The sequence below is a fragment of the Ochotona princeps genome, chromosome 14, assembly GCF_030435755.1.
Source record: "Ochotona princeps isolate mOchPri1 chromosome 14, mOchPri1.hap1, whole genome shotgun sequence".
NCBI lineage: Eukaryota > Metazoa > Chordata > Mammalia > Lagomorpha > Ochotonidae > Ochotona > Ochotona princeps.
This window is the reverse complement of record NC_080845.1, coordinates 63243191-63264236: the sequence shown is the minus strand read 5'-3', so window position 1 is coordinate 63264236 and position 21046 is coordinate 63243191. Positions and strand designations below refer to the sequence as shown.

Here is a 21046-nt window from a genome sequence, read left to right as displayed (position 1 = left end):
CGTAGCTCACAAAGTCAGGTCCTTGCAATCTGCCCCACAGCATCCATCTCAAACATTCTCCTTTAGCTATCTGCTCATCCAGATAGTTTTGTAAGCATATACTAACAAATAATATGATAGTGTGCACGGCTTTTTTTATTATTATTAAATCTTGGTGAGATAATACTCCATGTTTTGCAACTTGTTTTCACTTAATATAAGGTGAATATCATTTATATGCCAACCAGTACCCGTAGATTTATTTAAATTGCTTTCAAACGGTCATGAGCATGAATACTGGAATAATATACGTCCTTTGCCAGAATATATCCAACAGGGTAGCTGGGATAGCAGAGGCCTGTGGGATCCTGTTGAGAAGAGGCTCCAGCAAAGGGGAGGCAGAGGGCCTCTCACCCAGAGTGAGAATCCTTGGATGTGTCAGTGAGTCCATGGATGTGCTCCCATGCTTCCCTGATATATGGCGAACATCTGTGCTTAGTTAGCCAATTATCCCACATCAAAGTAGTGCTCCTTATCAATATCTCACCCCAATGCTGCTTTGATCCTGGTGCTTTGTTAGCTCTCCTGGAACTCCCTGCTTACACAGATATGACCCGAGTTGTATATCAAGCCTGACCATTGTATCCAATGGCTGAGCTGGAATATGTTTGAAGCCTATAGAAACTGGAACCCTGGAAATAAACTTTGTCAGTTGCTTAGGAGAGCACTGTCCCCCACTTTTTTTTATTGGAAAGTCAGATATACAGAGAGGAGGAGAAATAGAGAGGAAGAGCTTCCGTCTGATGGTTCACTCCCCAAGTGGCCGCAACGGCTGGAGCTGTGCCAATCCAAAGCCAGGAGCCCAGAGCCTCTTCCGGGTCTCCCACGCAGGTGCAGGGTCCCAAGGCTTTGGGCCGTCCTCGACTGCTTTCCCAGGCCACAAGCAGGGAGCTGGATGGGAAGTGGAGCTGCCGAGATTAGAACCGGAGCCAATATGGGATCCTGGCATGTGCAAGGCGAGGACCTTAACCACTATGCTATCGTGCTGGGCCCTTGTCCCCCCCATTTTTGGGGGGGCACATTTCTTCCCCAGGAACCCTCAAGGTGAACTTGCAGTCTTTGCATATTTCCTATGTATCTTTATTTCAAGTGTTTCTGGAGGATACTCTGCTAGGGAAGAAAAAGGCTGAGCAAATGTAAAACCATTCAAAAACTGATGTTGTGTGCTTAAAAAAAAGTGAGGGTCGATTGAAATGCCTACATTCTGTGAATAATGTTAGAAGAAACATGGGTATATAGATTTTTGTCCAAGTCTGTGTAAGTTATGATACACCAAAATTTCCCACAGTCTGCATCATGCATTCAGTTTACTGTAAGGAAAAATGAGAATCTAAATCATTACAAATGCCACTAAAATTTATTGAGAAACTGCAAATGGTAAGGCTGCTATGCTTCAGCTCTGACTTCAGAGCAACTTGATATAAGGCAAATCCACATTTTCTAATTAAATACAAATAGTGTGCTAAGTGTAACAGTCCTGGGCCAGCAGAAAGGACAGTATGGCCCGGCGGCGTGGCCTGGCGGCTAAAGTCCTCGCCTTGAAAGCCCCGGGATCCCATATGGGCGCCGGTTCTAATCCTGGCAGCTCCACTTCCCATCCAGCTCCGATTGTGGCCTGGGAAAGCAGTTGAGGACAGCCCAATGCATTGGGACACTGCACCCGCGTGGGAGACCAGGAAGAGGTTCCAGGCTCCCGGCTTCGGATCGGCGCAGCACCGGCCCGTTGCAGCTCACTTGGGGAGTGAAACATCGGATGGAAGATCTTCCTCTCTGTCTCTCCTCCTCTCTGTATATCTGGCTTTGTAATAAAATAAATAAATCTTAAAAAAAAAATGGACAGTAATCTGTAAGTGACACAGGGAAAACATGCAGAAGGAATTAGACCTGCCTGAGCTGCTAAAGACACCTGGCCCAGGGCCTGTGTTCACAACAGCTCACCTCAACAGGTTCCACTGGAAATAATTCCTGGACCTCTTCAAACCAAGTTAACTGCTATAATAATAAATTCTTAAAAACAATTCGATCATTTGTGATTTAAACATATCCAGTGTTGTGAAATCTTTATCATTATCTATATCCAAAGTTCTCTGTCATCTCAAATGCTATGCCCACTAACCAATAACTCCACTTTCTTTACTGCCTCTGGCAATCCCCACCACATATTCTTTTTCATCGGGTTTGACTAATCTTTGTATAAACAGAACCACACACTATTTGCCCCTTTGCGACTACTTCATTTCATGTAGCAGAATGTATTCCAAGTTCATCCAAGTTGGAGCATGTGCCAGAATTCTTTTCCTATTCAAATTCAATAATATTTTATTGAGTGCTTATTGTATATTGCATTTACTTATGGTTATTGGTATTGCTTGTAAATTTTAGCTATTGTGATTAATTCTGCGTCATGCGTATACATATATTTGTGCAAGTCTCTACTTCTAATTATTTGGTGAAAATACCCAGAAATTAAGGCACTGGGTTATATACTGATTCCTTTGGAAGAGTCACCTAAATGTTTCTACTATGGCTCAACTACAGGTTTTGTTTTTTTCTGGCCAAGCAAATCTCCACACAAATTATCCAAATTTAAAGCTCTATTTGTTCATAAAGAATCAAGCTCTAAGAAAGGGGTCCACCTAAGCCTAGTATTCATAACAGGCAGCATCTGGGACCCAGCGGCGTGGCCTCGCGGCTAAAGTCCTCGCCTTGAGCGCCCCAGGATCCCATATGGGCGCCGGTTCTAATCCCGGCAGCTCCACTTCCCATCCACCACCCTGCTTGTGGCCTGGGAAAGCAGTTGAGGACGGCCCAAAGCTTTGGGACCCTGCACCCGCATGGGAGACCCAGAGGAGGTTCCAGGTTCCCGGATTCGGATCAGCAAGCACCGGCCGTTGCGGCTCACTTGGGGAGTGAATCATCGGACAGAAGTTCTTCCTCTCTGTCTCTCCTCCTCTGTGTATATCTGACTTTGTAATAAAATAAATAAATCTTAAAAAAAAAAAAAAAAAACAGGCAGCATCTGAAAAGCACAAAACTCACAAGCTCCAGTACCAATTTTTCCAAATGATGTGATGACCATGACTGAATCTTAATAGGGACTACATCACATAAGGGACATTTAAAGAACATACCAATGAAATTATAAATTTTTAATTCATACTTGTTAATGCTTGTGTACTATCTAAACTTTTGTGTACTATTTGACAATCAGAAATGGAAAAAATTTTTGGAAGTTATTTTTCTGATTAAACCATCATTTAAAAGAATTAGTTACACCAAAAAAGGAATGTAAACTTTTACACTTTCCGAATACATAAGAATTATCATCATGTTCATATCAGTCATAATTGATCAGGCTCATACTCACCTTTAACCTTCACATATTGCAAATCGGGATTAACACAAAGTGCAAGGTTACTAGGCAGAGTCCAAGGAGTGGTTGTCCAAGCAACTAAAGATATATTTTCATCTTCCTCCAAAGGGAAAGTTACAAATACTGAAGGATCTTGAACATCCTGGAATTTAATGAGGTAAAGTACCGCTTTATAAATCCATACTCACAGGCATGTAATTAAAAAGGAACTGATTCTACGGAATAAAATCTGTCTGGCATACACTGGGATCCCATATGGGTGCCGATTCATACCCTGGCTGCCCCACTTCCCATGCAGCTCCCTGCTTGTGGCTTGGGAAACAACAGAGGCAGGCCCAAAGCCTGGGGATCCTCCACCCACATGGACACCCGGAAGAACCTCCTGGCTCCAGCTCAGCTCAGCTCTAATCCTTGCTGCCACTTGGGGAGTGTCTACCTTTAGAGTAAAAATAAATAAATCTTAAAAAAAATATATGAAGCAACAAATTTTAAATAAGTTTTTCCTTAATTTTTAGTAGCCATCAATATAAAACATTTTAGGATTATTACCTATTTTACACTAAGTGTTGGGTGAACAAAATAACTTGTTCTGGAAAAACGTTTTCCTTTTTCATTTCTTTAAAGATTTATTTTATTTTTGTTGCAAAGTCAGATATACAGAGGAAGATCTTCCATCCTTTAACAGATCAAAAAGAATCATACTAAAATCACCATATAATTGAAATTGCAATAAGCCAATTACTAATTCAGTTCATTTAATAAAAGAAGATTGGTTCCAACACCACGCCAATGTTTCAACACAAAAAGTTAAAAATAATACAGCTCTTAGGATGACCACCAGAGCTGATAACTAAGATGCCTAAAGTAGCAGTGCTTGGTTTGAGTCCTGGTTCTGGCTCTGGCTTCCTCCCAATGTGGGCCCTGTGTTGAGCTGCTGGCTCCCTTTGTAGCCATTTGGGGAGTGGACTAACACATTAGGAGTGCTCAATTTCAGTCTCTGATGTGTTTTTTGGCTTTCTAAATATATAAAATAAAGAGCTGAAAGACAGAACAGACCACCTCTCAAGACAAACCAACTGCCTCCTGAATAAAGTCCCATGAGAAAAAGGAGCCCAAGAAATCCTTTTTTCATTGCTATGTATGAACCTTTAGATTCCAAACCAAATCCCCTAAGAAATGATGAAACAGGGAGGCACTATGGCTGCAATGCTGGCATCCCAAACAGGTGCTTCCTTAGTCCTGGCCACTCCACTTCCCATCCAGCTCCACGCTGGGAAAGCAATAGAAGGTGGCACAAGGCCTTGAGACCCAGTACCTACATGGGACTCCCAGCTCCCAGCTTCAGACCAGCTCACCTGTGGTCACTGTAGCTATTTGGGAAGTGAATTAGCAAATCTCTCCTCTGATCTCTGTAACTCTTTCAAGTAAAAATAAATATACCTCATAAAATCAAAAGTATGAAAAAAGTATCATTTAAAAATGCAACCAAATATAAGCACAATCACCCTACCTACCTTAACAGGATTTGCAAGTATCAAATGGGATATGTGAAAGCATCCTATAATATGAAAAGCATTGTTCGACCTTGGCGGCTCGGATGACAGCAGCCCTCCTCAGTGTTGGTGATCTGCTTACGGAAAGTACCGGGGCCAGGTAGAACCCAATGCTGGGGACTCAACCATTGGGCACTGCTGCCACATGGTGAGAGACTCCTAGGCTTTAGGCGAGCTCTAGGTTTTTTAGGGTATGTAATTGCTGTCTAGGGACATTCAGAGAAAGGCTAGTATGAGTGTAGGTGAGGGATGAATTCTGTGTGACTCCCAGCGATGGGGTCATGGAACTTGCTTGCAAGCATGGAGACGGAGAACTGAGGGTTTGGAGGGGAGAGTCCATAAGTTCTATTTGGGTCAGACTGGTTCATCAAGCCACATGGGAAGCCTGAGATGGGCTACTAGCATAGAGCATTACTGCCTGCCATGGCTAGGTACCAGTACCCGACTGAGTGGTAGACGGGAGATGGGTCATACCTGGCAGGGTCAAGACACTAACCAACATGCAAGAGAATCAGATCAGGGGGTACAATCTCTGGGGGAAGTGTGGGCCCAACAATATGGAGATACAAGTCCTGCTGGTTAGCTCAAGAGTTGGGGTGGTGACGGGCTGAGCTAGGTGTGACTATGGAACCTGCCATCACTTAAGGGTAAAGGAACCGACAACAGTCAGGACAGGTCAAGGCAGCAACAAGGGAATGTGAATCCTAAAACAGGATGTGGGCTGGGCTGAGCTGCAAATGGAGGGGGTGGACCTGACAGGGCCAAGCAAACCTTAGATCACAAGCTAGAATAGAAATCAGGATGGAGCACAGGTCATGCCGAGCTAGTCTCTTACACCTACTGGTCTGCATGAGCCAGGGATACTAGGCCACAGCATCTAAGGCAAAAGCCAAGACAGGTGAGGGGCTGTGCCAAGCCGGGTCAGAGCAACCATTGGCATGCGCACAATATATAGCTGGGAACAGACCTGGTTTGGGAACTAAGAGGACACCACGGCTGGGTTGGGGTTCCCACCGGTGAGTGTGGAGGCCAGAGTGGGGGCTGCGTTCTGCTCTGGACACGGCTGCAGTCTCCCTTGGCACAAGTGTGAACTGGGGATGGACGCACCAGACCGAGCTAGACTCTAGCACCATCTGGCTCTCTGGAGGACCAGAGTAGATGTAGAATGGACTAGGCTAGGTCTCTGCCACTACTGAGCTATGTGTGAGCTGTGTTTGGGTATGGACGAGCCTTGGCTGGACTAAAACATCCAACGGTAAAAACCGGAACGGGTTGAAGGCCAGTCAGGAAAGGCTACTGTTCCTGCTAGGACAGGAGGTGAACTGAGTAAGGCTGGCTCATGGACCCACCAGTATGAGCAAGATCTGGCATTGGGAGAGGTTCTGATGGAGCAGCCTGGACAACTCTTCTGGCAGGACACAGTCCCTACAGGTGAGTGAAAGAACCACGATAGGGAGCAGCCCAGAACAGGTCAGGGAAAGGTACCCACTGGCATATACTTGGCATAAGTCGGGAGCAGACCAGGCTGAACCAGTTCACGTCATCCACTGGCGCATCCGAGCACCGGAACAGTGTGGGTCGTGCCAGGTATGGTCGCAACACATACCAGTACACGTTATAGCTGGGATTGGATGCCTGCTGGGCTGGGCTGGGATATAATCCTCACCAGTGTCAGCTGGATTTGGAGGTGGAATCAACTGGCAGAAGCTGGCACTGGGGGCTAATTCTGTCAAGTCAAACCACAGAACGACCTGGAGAGTGCATAATCAGGGAGTGGGAGTGGCCTGGTAGGAAAATAGTGCGCACCTCCCTCCTGGGTTATCACTCCCACTGGAGAGCATGAAAACCAGGATTGGGTCAGGGATGGCTAGACAGAAAGGCATCCACCAGTATGTGCGTGGGCTGGATAACAGGGCTGGTTGGGTTGAACTAAGCTTCAATGTCAATTGACATGTACGAGAGCTAAATGGGATGTGGGACAGACTGAACAAGTCTGCGGTACCTACTGGCAAGCATAGGAACCAGGATAGGAGGCAGGCCTGGAGGGGGTTATGGGCGTCACCCTGACTAGGCTGCAGCTCCCACTGATTTGTGTGAGGGCCAAGCATGAAATGGGCAGGATCAGGCAGGACTGCAACACCCATTGGTTCGTGTGGAAGACAGGGCTAGAAACAGAAATGACCCAGCAATTGCAACCATCAGCATATGCAGAAGCCAATTGGGGTGACAGACTGTGCCAGACCCTGTACTGGCAAGCACACACAAGAATCAGGTCTGGGATCACCTCAGACGAAGTTTCTCTGGGGATCCCTCCAACTGAACTGCTGATCTCAGAATACCAACCATGAAGAGACAGAGGGCAGAACATGAAGAGACTATGTCAGCCAGTGGATCCTGAATAGATTTCATCATGATTGGAACGGCGACATTGGCAGCAATTCAGAACTGTTGAACTATCAAAACTGCATGAGCAGGACCCTCGGAGCACGCCCCACATAGGGAACCTGGGATGGTTGGGAGGCTGGGTGGGGCTTTTCATTTTATCTCTTTCCTTACCCCAGATACAGAAAAAATAATAATATTAACGTAGAAACAATGGTCTTACCCATCTTTCTGTAGCACTTGGCCCTTTCTGCCCTAATCAATTATGTAAAGATTGCCAAAATAAAAGAATTTTTAAAAAAAAGAAATATATTGAAAGACTAAAAAAATAAGCACAGAGCATAAAAAAAATGTGTCTGTGAGAATAAATTTCACTAATATACTTTCCAAACCTTGGCCATAAAACAAGAATTTCAAACAAGCCAGCATTCTTTAAAAGCAATGGATTAGGAAACAGTATTGTGGTGTATCAGGTTATACTGCCACCTGCAATGCCAGCATCCCCTATGGCTGTGTTTGATTCTGGCTGCTCCACTTTTGATGCAACTTGTTGCTAAAAGACCCAGAAAAGCAGCCATTTTCCAATGGCCCAAGTGCTTGGGTCCCTGCCAGACCCAGGGAGACCTGGATGAAGCACCTGGCTTTGGCCTGGCCCAGCCCTGCCTGTTGTAGCCATCTGAGGAATGAACCAGTGGATGGAAGATCTGTTTCTCCTCCTTCATCAGGAAGGCAGAATAAGATGGCCCAAGTACTGTGGCTCCTGCCACTAGATGGTAAAATCAACCATACTCCCCTAGCTGTTGGCAGCTGCCTAGCTTGCCTTGTACCCAGCAAGTGTCACATTGCTAGCAGAGAAGGACCCAGTAGCTAGCAGGTAATTTGGGACTGGTTAACCCAAATTTGTGTTAACTATACCAATGTGCTAGCATTGTTGCCTATTCAATTAAAAAAGAAAAAGATATATGAGGAAGGTGGGGCAACACTAGGCTGGGACACACCACCCCGGCCCCTGGTGGGGGTGACCGCAGATTGCCCAGGAAAGGTGTTTGGGGATTTTTGAAGTGGAGTAGCTGAGGGCATGTTTGGCAGCGGAGGAATGACTTCTGGACTGGACCGCTGTGCTTGTAGGTAAGCCAGTGAACTGAGAAAGGTTGGTTTAGAGGGGGGAAACCAGAAGGCATGACTGGGTCAGGCTAAATCATGTGGGCCTTGGCAGAACCAAGTAGCATGGCCTGCTACCCACTGGTGCATGCAAAAGCTGGGCCGAGGGAAGGTCTCAGTACCCACCCACAAGTGTATAGACAAGGGATGGGCCACACCAAGTTGAGCTGGGGTACCTGCCATTGAGTACCATGATTGGGGACCAGTGATGTTAGGCTGGGTCACAACATCAGTAGGCACACACAGGATCTCTGAGGCTGCAGGCAGACCTAGTAGGGGTACTTGGGAGAACTATAGCTCCCACAGTTGAGCATGAGAGCTAGGGCAGGGGGCAGGCCAGGTTAAGCTGCAGCATCTATTGGCATATATATTGGCTAGGTCTGGGGCTGGGCTGGGCTGAGCCAGTCCACCGCACATATTGCCATTAGCAAGAGCCAGGAAAGGGTGCAGGCCAGGTTGGACCACAACACCTGCCAGTTTACATGAGGGTTGGGGTCAGGACCGGGCTAGGCTACTGCACTTGCCGCCAAATGCCTAGAATGGGGATAGGTCAATTCAGACAGGGCCATAGCATCCACTGGCATCTATAATACCTGGAACTGGAAGTGGGCCTGGTAGGGGAACCTCAGGCATTCCCCTGCTATGCTGGAGCTCCCATTGGTAACATGAGAACCAGGGCTGGGGGAGGGCCAGGCTGAACAACACAGCAGTACCCATCATCTTATTTGTGGGCCAGGTCTGGGGTAAGTCAGCGTAAGCTAAGCCACAGCACCCATGGGTGTGCACGTGAGCAAGATAAGATGTGGCCTCAGCTGGATAAGGTCACAGCAGAGGGTGGCACACACAAAAATCGGGACTACGAACAGATCTGGTGAGGGTTATTAGGTGTAGTCCAAACTAGGATGAGGACCAAGCGAGCTATTTACTTGAGAGATGTAGCTGGGGCAGATCTGAACAAGCTGCATCTACCAGTATGTGCACTGGCTGGTGATGGTGATAGACCAAACCTGACATAACTGGCTGGCATACACAAAGCTTGGTCTGAGGTTATCCCAGGAGAGGTTTCCTAGGGGACTATTCAACTAGCTGGCTGGACTCAAACCCTGGCCACAGGGAAAATCACAGATATATGGTCCGACCCTGGAGTGCATGTGACAGGACTAGGTCTCCTCAGTTGTTGATGTCTGTGCAGTGGACACTATGCCTAGATGCACATGAGGAAGATGACAGCTAGTTCATCTAGGCCAGCAGAAGATGTCGAGTGCCTCGTCAGAGGACAGAAAGCAGAACAGGATGCGCAAGCTTTGCAGCATGTTCCTGGGTCTGTGGACGCACTAAGGCGGACTTGATCAGCTAACAGATCTTAGAAAGATTTTCTCAAATGCAGTGCAATGAAGCCAACAATGTCTCAGAACTGTGAAAACTGCTCACGCCACACCATGATCGAAATACTCTAAGGTAATGACTGTCCCCCATGTCGGGGTGCAGATATAGTTTGACAGCAAGGAGTACCACCCCTCCCATAGAGTGGGCATAGAAGAAAAAAATGAACAAAACCTGGCAACATCTGTCCCACCCACCTTCCTCCATACTGCAACACTCCCCACCCTAATTAGAGGCCCATATGGTTGTGCGTCCTTCTCAACCTATGTTAAAAATAAAATTTTTTAAGAAGATAGTGCATATATGTACCATATACATATAGTAAAGACCGTAGATATTAAAAATGTGTTTTTAATCTCAATATACTCTTTGTCCAAGGATTGGTAATATTATCAGGACTAAGTAAGAAGTGTCGGACTTACGCTCAAGATAACTTTCCACTCTGGAGCTGTATGGAAATCGGATGATAATCATGCAATTCTAATTGAAGTTTCATAATTTCACATACCTTGTAATTCTGGTGTGACTCAAAGTTGGAAAGTGGAGTGCTGCATGCAGTGGAGAAGGGCATGACTTTCACACCTCTATAAACAAGTCCTTTGTCATAGAGTTGTTTGAAGACCCACCTAGCAGGAGTTGAAAATTAACAATTAGATAATGAAAAATTCCATTCCCGTAAAGGAGAGTTGAAATGTCACTCTCAGACACGGAAGTTCATGACAGGCTGCTAGGAAAACCAAGTGACAGACCAACATGACGCCAGTGATATAAATCTGCACATATCGGTGTACATATTCACAGTATATGAGACCTTGAAAACATTTATACATTTTTTGGAAAGATTTACTTCCTCAACTGCTTTCCCAGGAGGGAGCTGGATGGGAAACAGGTCTTCCAGCTGCATGCAGTGGCCCAAGGATTGGGATGTCCATTGCTGCTTTCCCAGGTCATCAGCAGGAAGCTAAATTCAACGCAGAGCAGTCGCTACTCAAACTGGAACCCACTTGGCATGCCAGTGCCTCAGATGGAAGACTAGTCTACGACACCAGCAGAAGATGGCCCAAGTTTCTGGACTCCTGCCACCCATACAGAGACTTGAACGATGGTTTCAGCCTAGTCCAGAGCTGGCCATTGTGGCCAGTGGTCATACTGAACAATATGGCAGATGCTATTCACATGTGAATTTAAAAGTATAATTCATTGAAATGAAAATTTTAGTTTTTTACTAAATGTGGTAAAAATGTACCACACTCAACTGTTCAATATTTCTGATCTAGAGCTTCGTTCTGAGATGCATTAACACAGAACCTGATTTTAGATGATCTGACTAGGGAAACTCTAGTTGTTATTAATGAACGCAAATCCAAAATCTTTGGTATCCTCAAGACTTCCTGTCCTTTGATAAAAAGATCTGGACGCATGTCCACAGAGACATGACAGAGTCGAAGGCTTAAGAATTATACCACATTTGGGCCTGGTGGTGTGACCTAGCAGCTGAAGTCCTCGCCTTGAACACGCCGGGATCCCATATGGACACTGGTTCTAATCCCAGCGGCTCCATTTCCCATCCAGCTCCCTGCTTGTGGCCTGGGAAAGCAGTTGAGGACGGCCCAAAGCCTTGGGACCCTGCACCCGAGAGGGAGACCTGGAGGAGGTTCCTGGCTCCTGGCTCTGGATCGGCACAGCACCGGCCATTGCGCTCACTTGGGGAGTGAATCATAGAACGGAAGATCTTCCTCTCTCTGTCTCTCCTCCTCTCTGTATATCTGACTTTGTAATAAAAATAAATAAAATCTTTTAAAAAAAAAAAAAGAAACATACCACACTCAATGCAATAAACTCAATTATCTAATCCTCCCTTTGCAAGTGTTTCGGCTGTTCTACTTCCCATCCAGCTCCCAGTTTCTAGCATAGAAAAAGCAGGAGCGGTCGGCCCAAAGCCTAGAGACTGGGAGGAAGCGACTAGCTCCTGGTTTTGGATCAGCTCAGTTCCAGTTGTTGCAGCCATTTGGTAAGTGAACCAGCAGATGGAATATTTCTCTCTCTGGAAATCGGTCTTTCCAATAAAAATAAATAAATCTTAGGAAGAAAAATCAAAAAACAGAAGAATTATCCCGCATGCGCAACTCATCTTCACTAAGAAAAGCACTGAAGTAAACCTACCAGACAGACTCCATGAACTGTGGATACAGAGTTTTGTAGTCGTTGTCAAAGTCGATCCATCGGCCCAGCCTGGTGACAGTGGACTTTAAGACACAAAGGAGAGGTATCAGACAATGGTCTCTGTTGTTTTTCACTTTTATTGTCGACACACACAGTCATTTTTAGAAAGAACAACCAACAGTTCAAGCAAATCTGTATTGTAAACAATATGCATTTAAAGATCAGTTTTCTTCCCAATCATCCACAAACACAGATAATATTATTCATCACTATTTGGCAAACACTACAGATTTAAGTGTTACTGGTAAGAGTTATCAAAATGATGCTAAAATTAATGAATGAAAGTATGATTGGAAGAATATTTGCAAAGAATTTTCCCTTAAGATATGTATTCATTAGTCATGTATTACCGGATAATACTCAAATGAACACAGCTATCATCCTCATGGGATATGCCTCCTGATTTGATACACTGAGAAGGAGGTGGCATTTTTTAAATTTTTGACAAAAATGCATAATCTAAATTTGAAGAAATATCAGACACTGAGGGACGTGTCTGTATGTTTCACAAGTGACAAGACTGAAAGACAAAGTTTGAATGGCTGTTCCACACTAAAGGAGACACAGACACGACAACTAAATTCATTGTACCACACTGCATAGGCTTAGAAATGAAAATAAGTGGCACAAATAGTGCCATCTGAATGAATCCGTAGTGCCTTATCAAAATTAATTTTCTGGTTTTGAAAAGCTGTACCATCGACACTTAAGATGTCACAAATTGGGAAAGGTGGATGAAGGGTGTTGGAGAACTCTTCAACAGCATTTATTTAGTAAGTCTGAAATGATTTCAAAATGAAAAATTAAAATTATTTCAAATATTTAAGAAGAGAGGAAAAGACCTGTGTATGTTACCCTGTTCAGGATTTTCTCCTGATGGTAACAAGGCTGAAAGTCAGACTGGAATAAAACAGGAGCTCTGAGCTCTCATACTGATGAAATCAGAAATCACTCGGACGTTTCTGAGCAGAGGAAGAGTGTGATGTAGGTTTTGGGGCGTACAAACATGGCTGCTTTACTGGAAAGAACACGAGGAATATGCCAATGAGGAAATGTACAGAAATCAAGGTGAGAAGCTAGGGAAAGAGTATAAGAGCTTAACAACTACATACTAAGAGGACTTGATATGACACCAAGTGATAACAAGGTCTTGATAGGGTATGGTTTCTGGGTTTTGATCATCTGGATTAACATTTCAAGAATGTAAGAAAAGATACTGTGACCAAATACGGAACTCTGAGGAACACCAAGTTTGAGAGGTCAAAGGTAAGATGGGCCATATTGAAAAAACAAAAGCACTCATGGTTTTAAGTCATACAGACGTGCTAATCTGAGAGGCAGGCGAAAAAGAGAAAACTCTGGTTCTAAAACCTGAAGAAAAAGTGAGGGCAGGAGCTCTCTGTCACCGTGAAAAGTCAAATTCACATAGCGCGGGAGGAGGGCAGGGGAGAACTGTGGCATAGCAAGTTAACCCACAGCCTATGGCACCAGCATCCCACATGGGCATTGGTCTGAGTCCTGGCTGCTCCACTTCCCATCCAGCTCCCTGCTAATGTGCGTGGGAAAGCAGCAGAGGATGGCCCAAATGCTTGGGGGCCCTAAACTCACGTGGCAGACCCACAAAAACTCCCAGCTTCAATCTGGTCCAACCCCTGCAGCTGTAGCCACTTGGGGAATGAAACAGCCAATAGATCTGTCTCCCCTTCTCTCTGCAACCCTTCCAAATAAATCTTTACAAAATGAATGACATATTTAAAAGTTCACTTAACACTAATTCCGAGGCTGGCACCATGGGCAAGCAGCTGCTTGCAAGTCATCCCACATCACAACACTGGTTTGAGTCTAGGCTGATCTGCTTCCCATCCATCCTCCAGCTAATGCACTTGGCAAAGTGCTGGAAGATAACACAATGTCTATCTTATCACTCTATCTTTCAATTATATACAATGAATCTTTAAAATAAAAACAGATGCCAGCGCTATGGCTCAACTGGCTAATCCTCCACCTTCAAGCACTTCATCCCACATGAGTGCCAGCTTGTGTCCCAGCTGCTCCCCTTCGTACCCATCTCCTTCATTATGGCCTGGGAAACCAGTGAAAGATGGCCCAAAGCCTTGGGACTTTGTATCCTTGTGAAAGACCCAGAAGAAACTCCTGGCCTTTGGCCTTGGAATAGCTTAGCTCTGGCTGTTGAAGCCATCTGGGAAGTGAACCAGCAGATGGAAGGAGCGAAGTCTCTCCTTCTCTCACCATAAATCGTCCTTACTAATTAAAAAGAAACAAAATCTTAAAAATAAAAATAAAAAACGGTTCAAAATTGGATTTTAATAAATATCCGTATTTTATTGAAACACTGAAAAAATGATTTTGTGTGGTACCTACTGTGTGCAGCCAGGAGATCCACAGAAGATCAAGGAAGCACACAGAGTTTAATTTAGGCTAAAGGTTTAAGGGATGGGAGGGGACGCTCCTTAGGCATCCCGAGTATAAAGGGTCAGCCCTCCAGTGTTACTTACAAGCACAACCACCCTGGAGAATACTTCACACAAAGGATCATAAACCATTTCAACTTCCCTTTTAGCAGCAAATCTTTTGGGGGAAGGGGAAGGGAAATCTCAGAACCAATGGAATTGTATCGTAAACCAATAAAGTAAACGGAAAACGCCCAGTCATACCTTCCACTCTGTAGAGTATCTCATCACAATTGCTCGGCAGTGATTGTTATACTCTGCGATTCCCATTTTGGCCACATCCTCTGGTCCTTTGATGCCCAGCGTCTTATCAATTTCATATTCCTGAAAAAAAATTTGGTAACGTTATCAATAACCCTGCCTTCTAAAACAACAAGCAACCCTAGAAAATAAAATAGTTTTATGAGATTAGCCAGTTAAATCTTTTCACCAGTAAGGCACTCAACAGCCCATGAGATATTTATTAAAAATGTCAAGTAAATCCTTATTTTTGTATCATAGTGTCAAATAGCAGTAAAATAAACATGTTAAGATCCTTAATCTACTGCTATGTTTCACTGTAAAATTTACCTTTGTTAAAATTTGCTTCTGTTCAAATTTGTTGAGACCGCACGTAAAAGTATCCTAATATTACTTTGGCTGGTATTTTCTAATTACTGTACAATATTTTGGGAATGCAAATTTTATTTGAATGTCAACTACAGTTAAGCATGTGCCGTTTGTTTTTCTTACTCAGGTTTTGTAATTTGATGGAATGTTTTTATTACAGTTTAATAAATGTTTGCTTTATTTAAAAAAAAAAATTAGTTTTCGGGCTTGGCAGCGTGGCCTAGTGGCTAAGGTCCTCGCCTTGATCCCATATGGCCGCTGGTTCTAATCCCGGCAGCTCCACTTCCTCTCTATCTCTCCTCCTCTCAGTATATCTGACTTTGTAATAAAAATAAAATAAATCTTTAAAAAAAAATTAGTTTTCAGGGAAACATACAGAGAAAATAGACTACAAATAATGGAACAGAAACAAAGTTGAAAAAAAAGTCTGACACACAAAGACTTAATACTTTATACCATGATTACATCTGTAAGACCCAGAACGTTCGAAGGCCAGAGATTGAAACATACCACAGGTAAACCATGACAATCCCATCCAAATCTTCTGTCAACATGAAACCCACTCTGGTGAGCGTATCTTGTAACTATATCTTTGATTGTCCCCGCCAGTATATGTCCGTAGTGAGGCAGTCCAGTTGCAAAAGGAGGCCCATCATAAAAGGTAAATCTAACAGAGGTAATTAAAGCACATGGTTAATTCAGAAGACGCAAGAATTTCAGACATGTTTCTATAGATGGCTCCTGCCACAGGGAAAACTTTAGGAACAGAAGGGGAGCAAATTTAGGAAATTCAGACATCGTTACTAGACATTGACTTAAGGTATGCCTTCAGAAAGCATACAGTTTTGGCAGAAATAGATAGCCTGTCATTCTATTAGCCAGTGTATTTATCACTTGCATGTAATAAACAAGCTGTTGGTCCTGAGTTATCTCAGCAGGTAAACAGGGGAATAAACACGTACTCCGTAAAGCTTCTGAGCACAGAAGACATAAAATGCAAACTGTGACAACAGGACTAGTGTTCTAGGCGAAGTGTTCTACAGGGTACTTAGGGCTAAGAGACTCGGAAAAGGCAGTAATTGAAGTGAAGGAAGAAAGGAGATAGAAATTTCCCCTAATGATTAGGAATTCATTTATTAAGCATAGCAAGTACTCACTGTATAGGAAACTGATCTGTTAAAACAAAGATGAATAACGTTTCTATTTTAATAGAACTAAGCCCCCAAAATAGCTATTCTTACGGATTCAACCTTTACATAAGAAATTCACATACTTTGGCTTGTGTTTTGATTGTTTTAAGCATTCCTGAAAACAATCAAATTCAGACCAGAATTGCAAAATTTTCTCTTCTTCAGCAGGAAAACTGATGGTTTCTGGAACTTGTTGAACCATTTTGTTGCTGCAAGACAAAAGAAATTCACTGTCAAACAGAAACTTATACTAACAATATACTCTACTATTGTAGAGTGCACATGCTATCGTATTACCTAGTACTTCAAATATTAGTTTTACTGAGTTAAGATTCGCATACAGTAAAGCATACAGTTTCAAAGTTTGCAATACAGTATACTCATAAAGCCGCAAAACTCATAAAGCCCCACTACTAATTTCAGGACAGTTTCACCTGTAACAAACTTCTTGTTTTTTTTTTTTTTTTTTAAGATTTTTTTCTTTTATTACAAAGTCAGATACACAGAGAGGAGGAGAAACAGAGAGGAAGATCTTCCGTCCAATGATTCACTCCCCAAGTGACCACAACGGCTGGTGCTGTGCCGATCTAGAGCCAGGAGGCCGGAACTTCCTCCAGGTCTCCCAATCAGGTGCAGGGTCCCAAATCTTTGGGCCGTCCTCGACTGCTCTCCCAGGCCACAAGCAGGAAGCTGGATGGGAAGTGGAGCTGCCAGGATTAGAACTGGCATCCATATGGGATCTCGGCGTGTTCAAAGTGAGGACGTTAGCCGTTAGGCCACACCGCCGGGCCCAAGACTTATTTTTCAGACACAGTGTGATAGTCTAGTGGCTAAAGTCCTCACCTTGCACATGCTGGGATCCTATACGGGCCTTGGTTAGTGTCCCCGCTGCCCTCCCTCCCTCCCCATCCAACTCCCTGCTTGTGGCCTGGGAAAGCAGTTGAGGACTGCCCAAAGCCTGGGGACTCTGCACCCACATGGGAGACCCAGAAGCTCCTGCCGTTAGATCGACTCAGTTCTGGCCGTTGCAGCCACTTGGGGAGCAAACCAGCAGATGGAAGATCTGTGTCTTCTCTCTGTAAAATCTACATTTCTAATAAAAATAAATCTTAAAAAAATTATTTTTCATTACTCTGAGAGGTAGAGTTACAGAGAAAGGAGAGAGATACCATTTCCATCGACTGGTTCACTCACCAAATGACCACAATGGCTAGGGCTGGACCAGGCAGAGGCCAGGAACCCCGACTTCTTTCAGGTTTCCTAGTATGTACAAGGACCCAAACATGTGAGCCACATTTGACTGTTTTCCCAGACTTCAGATAAGCTCAGTTCTGGCTTTTACAGCCATTTGGGGAATGAATCAACAGATGGAAATTTCTCTCTGTAAAATAAGCCTTTCAAAAGAAAAAAGAAATCTAACTCACCAGTAAGTGTGTTCACCTTAGGGGCAGGCATTTGGCACTGCTTTTAGGATACCACTTGGGCAGCAGCATCATGGCACAGCGTTAAAGCTGCCATCAGCAATCTGGCACTTCACAGGAGCACTGGTCCTAGGTATTGGCTGTTCCATTTCTGATCAAGCTTTCCCAGTGTTTTGGAAGGCAACAGGGAAGATGGACTAGGTGCTTGGGCCCGTGCACTCACAAGGGAAACTGAACTGAAGATCTGGGCTCCCAAGTGGTTTCAATGGCCTAAGCTGAACTGACATGAAGCCAGAAACCAGGAGCCTCTTTTGGATCTTCCATGCAGGTGCAGGGTCCCAAGACCTTGGGCCATCCTCGACTGCTTTCCTAGGCCACAAGCAGGGAGCTGGGTGGGAAGTCGAGTAGCCGGGATACAAAATGGCACCCATATGGGATCCTGGTGTGTACAAGGAGAGCACTTTAACCACCAGGCTACTGCGCCAGACCCAACCTCTGGATTTTTAAAGATTGAAAGAAGTGTTCGAGTTTGCATTTACTGACTTGTTAAGTGTCCTATTGGGTCAGTGAATACCTTGTTAAAAAACCAGTGACACTTACAGGATTGTACTTAAAGACTAACAGACTTTAAGATAACAATACATTCACTTGTCTCATTTCATTTTTTTTACATTTTTATTGAATTTTCTGAAGGGAAGAAAGAGATATTCTATCTGCTGGTTCAATTCCCAAATGCCTTCAACACTGGTTCAGGCTAAAGCCAGGAGTCTGGAACTCAATCCAGATCTCTCAAGCACTTGAGCCATCAGCCACAACCTTCCAAACAGGTGCCTTAGCAGGAAGCTGGATTCAGAGCTGGGACTCAAACCCAGGCACTCCAACATGAGATGCAGCCTAACTGCAGGAGCCAATACCTGCCCTCCACTGCCATCACTGGTGAGAGCTAATACTCAAAGCTGGGTCTATGAAAGCTCATGTCTACATGCTGGGGTTGACACTGAGGCATAGTGGTAAGGCCACTGCCTGCGAACCACCATCCCACATGGACGCTGCCAAAAGTCCCAGCTGCTCCACTTTCGATCCAGCTTCCTGCTAACATATCCAGCAAAGCAGCAGAGGCCTGCCAAGGGCTTTAGGCTCCTGTACTCAAGCGGGAAACCTGGAGTAGGTTTCTGGCCTCACTGTGGCTGGGCCCTCCCTAGCCACTGTAGCCGTCTAGGGAGTGAAGCAGTGCATGGAGGATTCCTGTTTCTCCTTCTCTCACTCTCCTGTAACTGTTTCAAATACATGAAATAAATCTTTTTTTAAAAAATGCAACTTGTCAGCCCCACCACTGACCTAGGACTCAAAGCTTACTTTAAAAACAAAGCAGGTTTTTTGTTTATTTGATTTTTTTTTTTAATTTACACTTGGAAAGACATGGGATTTCCCATCCACTATTTCCTTTTCCAACGATGTTACAGCCTGGAAAAAAAGCCAGTTACTCAATCCAGCTTTCCTCACACAAGCAGAAGAACTCTACCGAAGACATTAGAAACTGCAATGAGGGCTACACTAGGGAACTGCGCTGAAGTGCTCCATGAGACAAGTGCACTTAGCCAGCTCACCTGCTAGGCTAAACACTCTCACTCCTGCGTTTAACAAGATCCCTAGGGACCGGCATGCACCCGTCTGAACCACTTCAGAGAGCTCTCAACTGCTGAATTATCTAGAGAGTTTCTACTCTTTCAAGACGAAGTAAACCACTGTACTATTATTACGCCAAACGTTCAAACCAGCAGATGAGCACCGACCGTTCCAGGTAGAGCCATGTCCCAGTGACCGGGCTATGGCGGCTGTGGAAGAGAAACAGCCTCCATGCATACATCACAGGGTTGCTCTGGCCCCTTGTATCCACTGGAGAGCTGTACTGGCACAACAGTCTCCAGCAACCACAGGGCAGTACATTAACATTGCCAGATACCCTCAGGGATGCCATCTCCCCCACCCCACCCCCCAGTTCCTCAGGCCACCACACCTTAAACTTCTAGTTTGGCAATATCTCCTTAACTTTCATTGTGTTTATTTCATTAACTTGCACACACCTAGGAAAAGCATACTGACGCATCAAAATTTTTGTTTAAAATCTCATACTCTTCCTCTGCCCCATCCCCTTTCACTTATTCACACACTCATCTCCTGTCTGCTGGATGACTTCCCAAATGCCCCCAAAAGCTTGGGGTGGCGGGGACCCAAATGCCCCCAACAGTCGGGGTGACGGGGACCCAATCAATCACCAGTAGACAGTGTGTGAGCCCGGGAGCAAGGATGCCACATCCAGCCCTTAGGACCCCATGTCAGCACGGCTACCAGGCAAGGAGATCCCGACCTCGCCCTGCTCTCAGGAACGCCCAGGTTTAGTAAGAACTTGGCCCACCAGCTGGATTTCTCCAGCGTGCTCCACACCCCTCAATTCTGAAAACCGTCCATGGTTCGAGAACCCCGCACACGTGGGGAATTCCTGAAGATTGAGATCCGCGGCCCAAGGAATCAACCCGCCTTAGGCCGCCTCCCAATATCCGTCTTCCAAAATAATCACAGACACGCAACCAATGCACCACCGGGAGTTCTCCAAAAAATGCGATCTTAAAAAAAAAAAAAAAAAATCGAGTCCTTCTCTGCCAGGGTTGCAAAGTGTGCAAGCGCGACCCTCGCCTCTGCGGGCAGCACCGGTCGCACACACGGGGCCCAGCGGGCAGGCTCTGGCGCCTGCAGGGAACCCCGCGGACTGGGCGTCCCCCGAAGGCCCGGCGGGCGCGGACCCCACGCATCCGAGCAGCCCAGCGTACCTGGAGAGCCCCTGCGGGCTGGCAAGCCTGGAAAGCAGCCGGCAACCACGCCGCGGCCCTGCGCTCCCAGGTGATGCAATGCCCGGACAGCAGGCAGCGCAGAGGGCCGGTGTGGACCTAGCGAATCAGCGCGCGCAGCCTGCCACAAGCAAACAAGCCTGGCCCTGATTGGCTTTCCTGGGACCATGCCCACTGTCCTAGTCGTGAAAAGCTGTGCTTGCCTGGAATTCTGCTCCAGCCTCGGGAGCAGGTGCAGGGCAGGCGCCCTCCTGAGCCGGTGAGGTCGGAGGTGCCGAATGGACTCCAACACTAAAAACCACTAAAAAAACCAGGCCGTACTGAACGCCATAAACACCACATCAGCGGCTTGGCCTGTTGGGAAGTCAAATCCAGCCTCTTTTCCTGTGGCAACA

At 45.3% G+C, this 21046-nt stretch overlaps 1 protein-coding gene and 1 non-coding gene across 2 annotated transcripts in view; both read right to left on the bottom strand.

Annotated features, from left to right (window-relative positions):
• The window catches only part of IARS1 (isoleucyl-tRNA synthetase 1), a 92208-nt gene extending 71437 nt beyond the window's left edge, over positions 1-20771 (bottom strand). The window contains exons 1-7 of the mRNA XM_058672164.1: positions 20634-20771; positions 16468-16593; positions 15705-15861; positions 14790-14909; positions 12055-12137; positions 10400-10517; positions 3407-3554 (exon numbers count right to left, since the gene is read on the bottom strand). Of these exons, the coding sequence (XP_058528147.1) occupies positions 3407-3554; positions 10400-10517; positions 12055-12137; positions 14790-14909; positions 15705-15861; positions 16468-16586 (745 nt within the window). The 5' untranslated portion in view covers positions 16587-16593; positions 20634-20771. The remainder of the gene's footprint in view (positions 1-3406; positions 3555-10399; positions 10518-12054; positions 12138-14789; positions 14910-15704; positions 15862-16467; positions 16594-20633) is intronic.
• Positions 19613-19745, bottom strand: LOC118759957 (small nucleolar RNA SNORA84). Its single transcript, XR_004996494.1, has one exon. It is a non-coding gene; the product is annotated as a small nucleolar RNA SNORA84 (small nucleolar RNA).
• Positions 20772-21046: the final 275 nt, after the last annotated feature.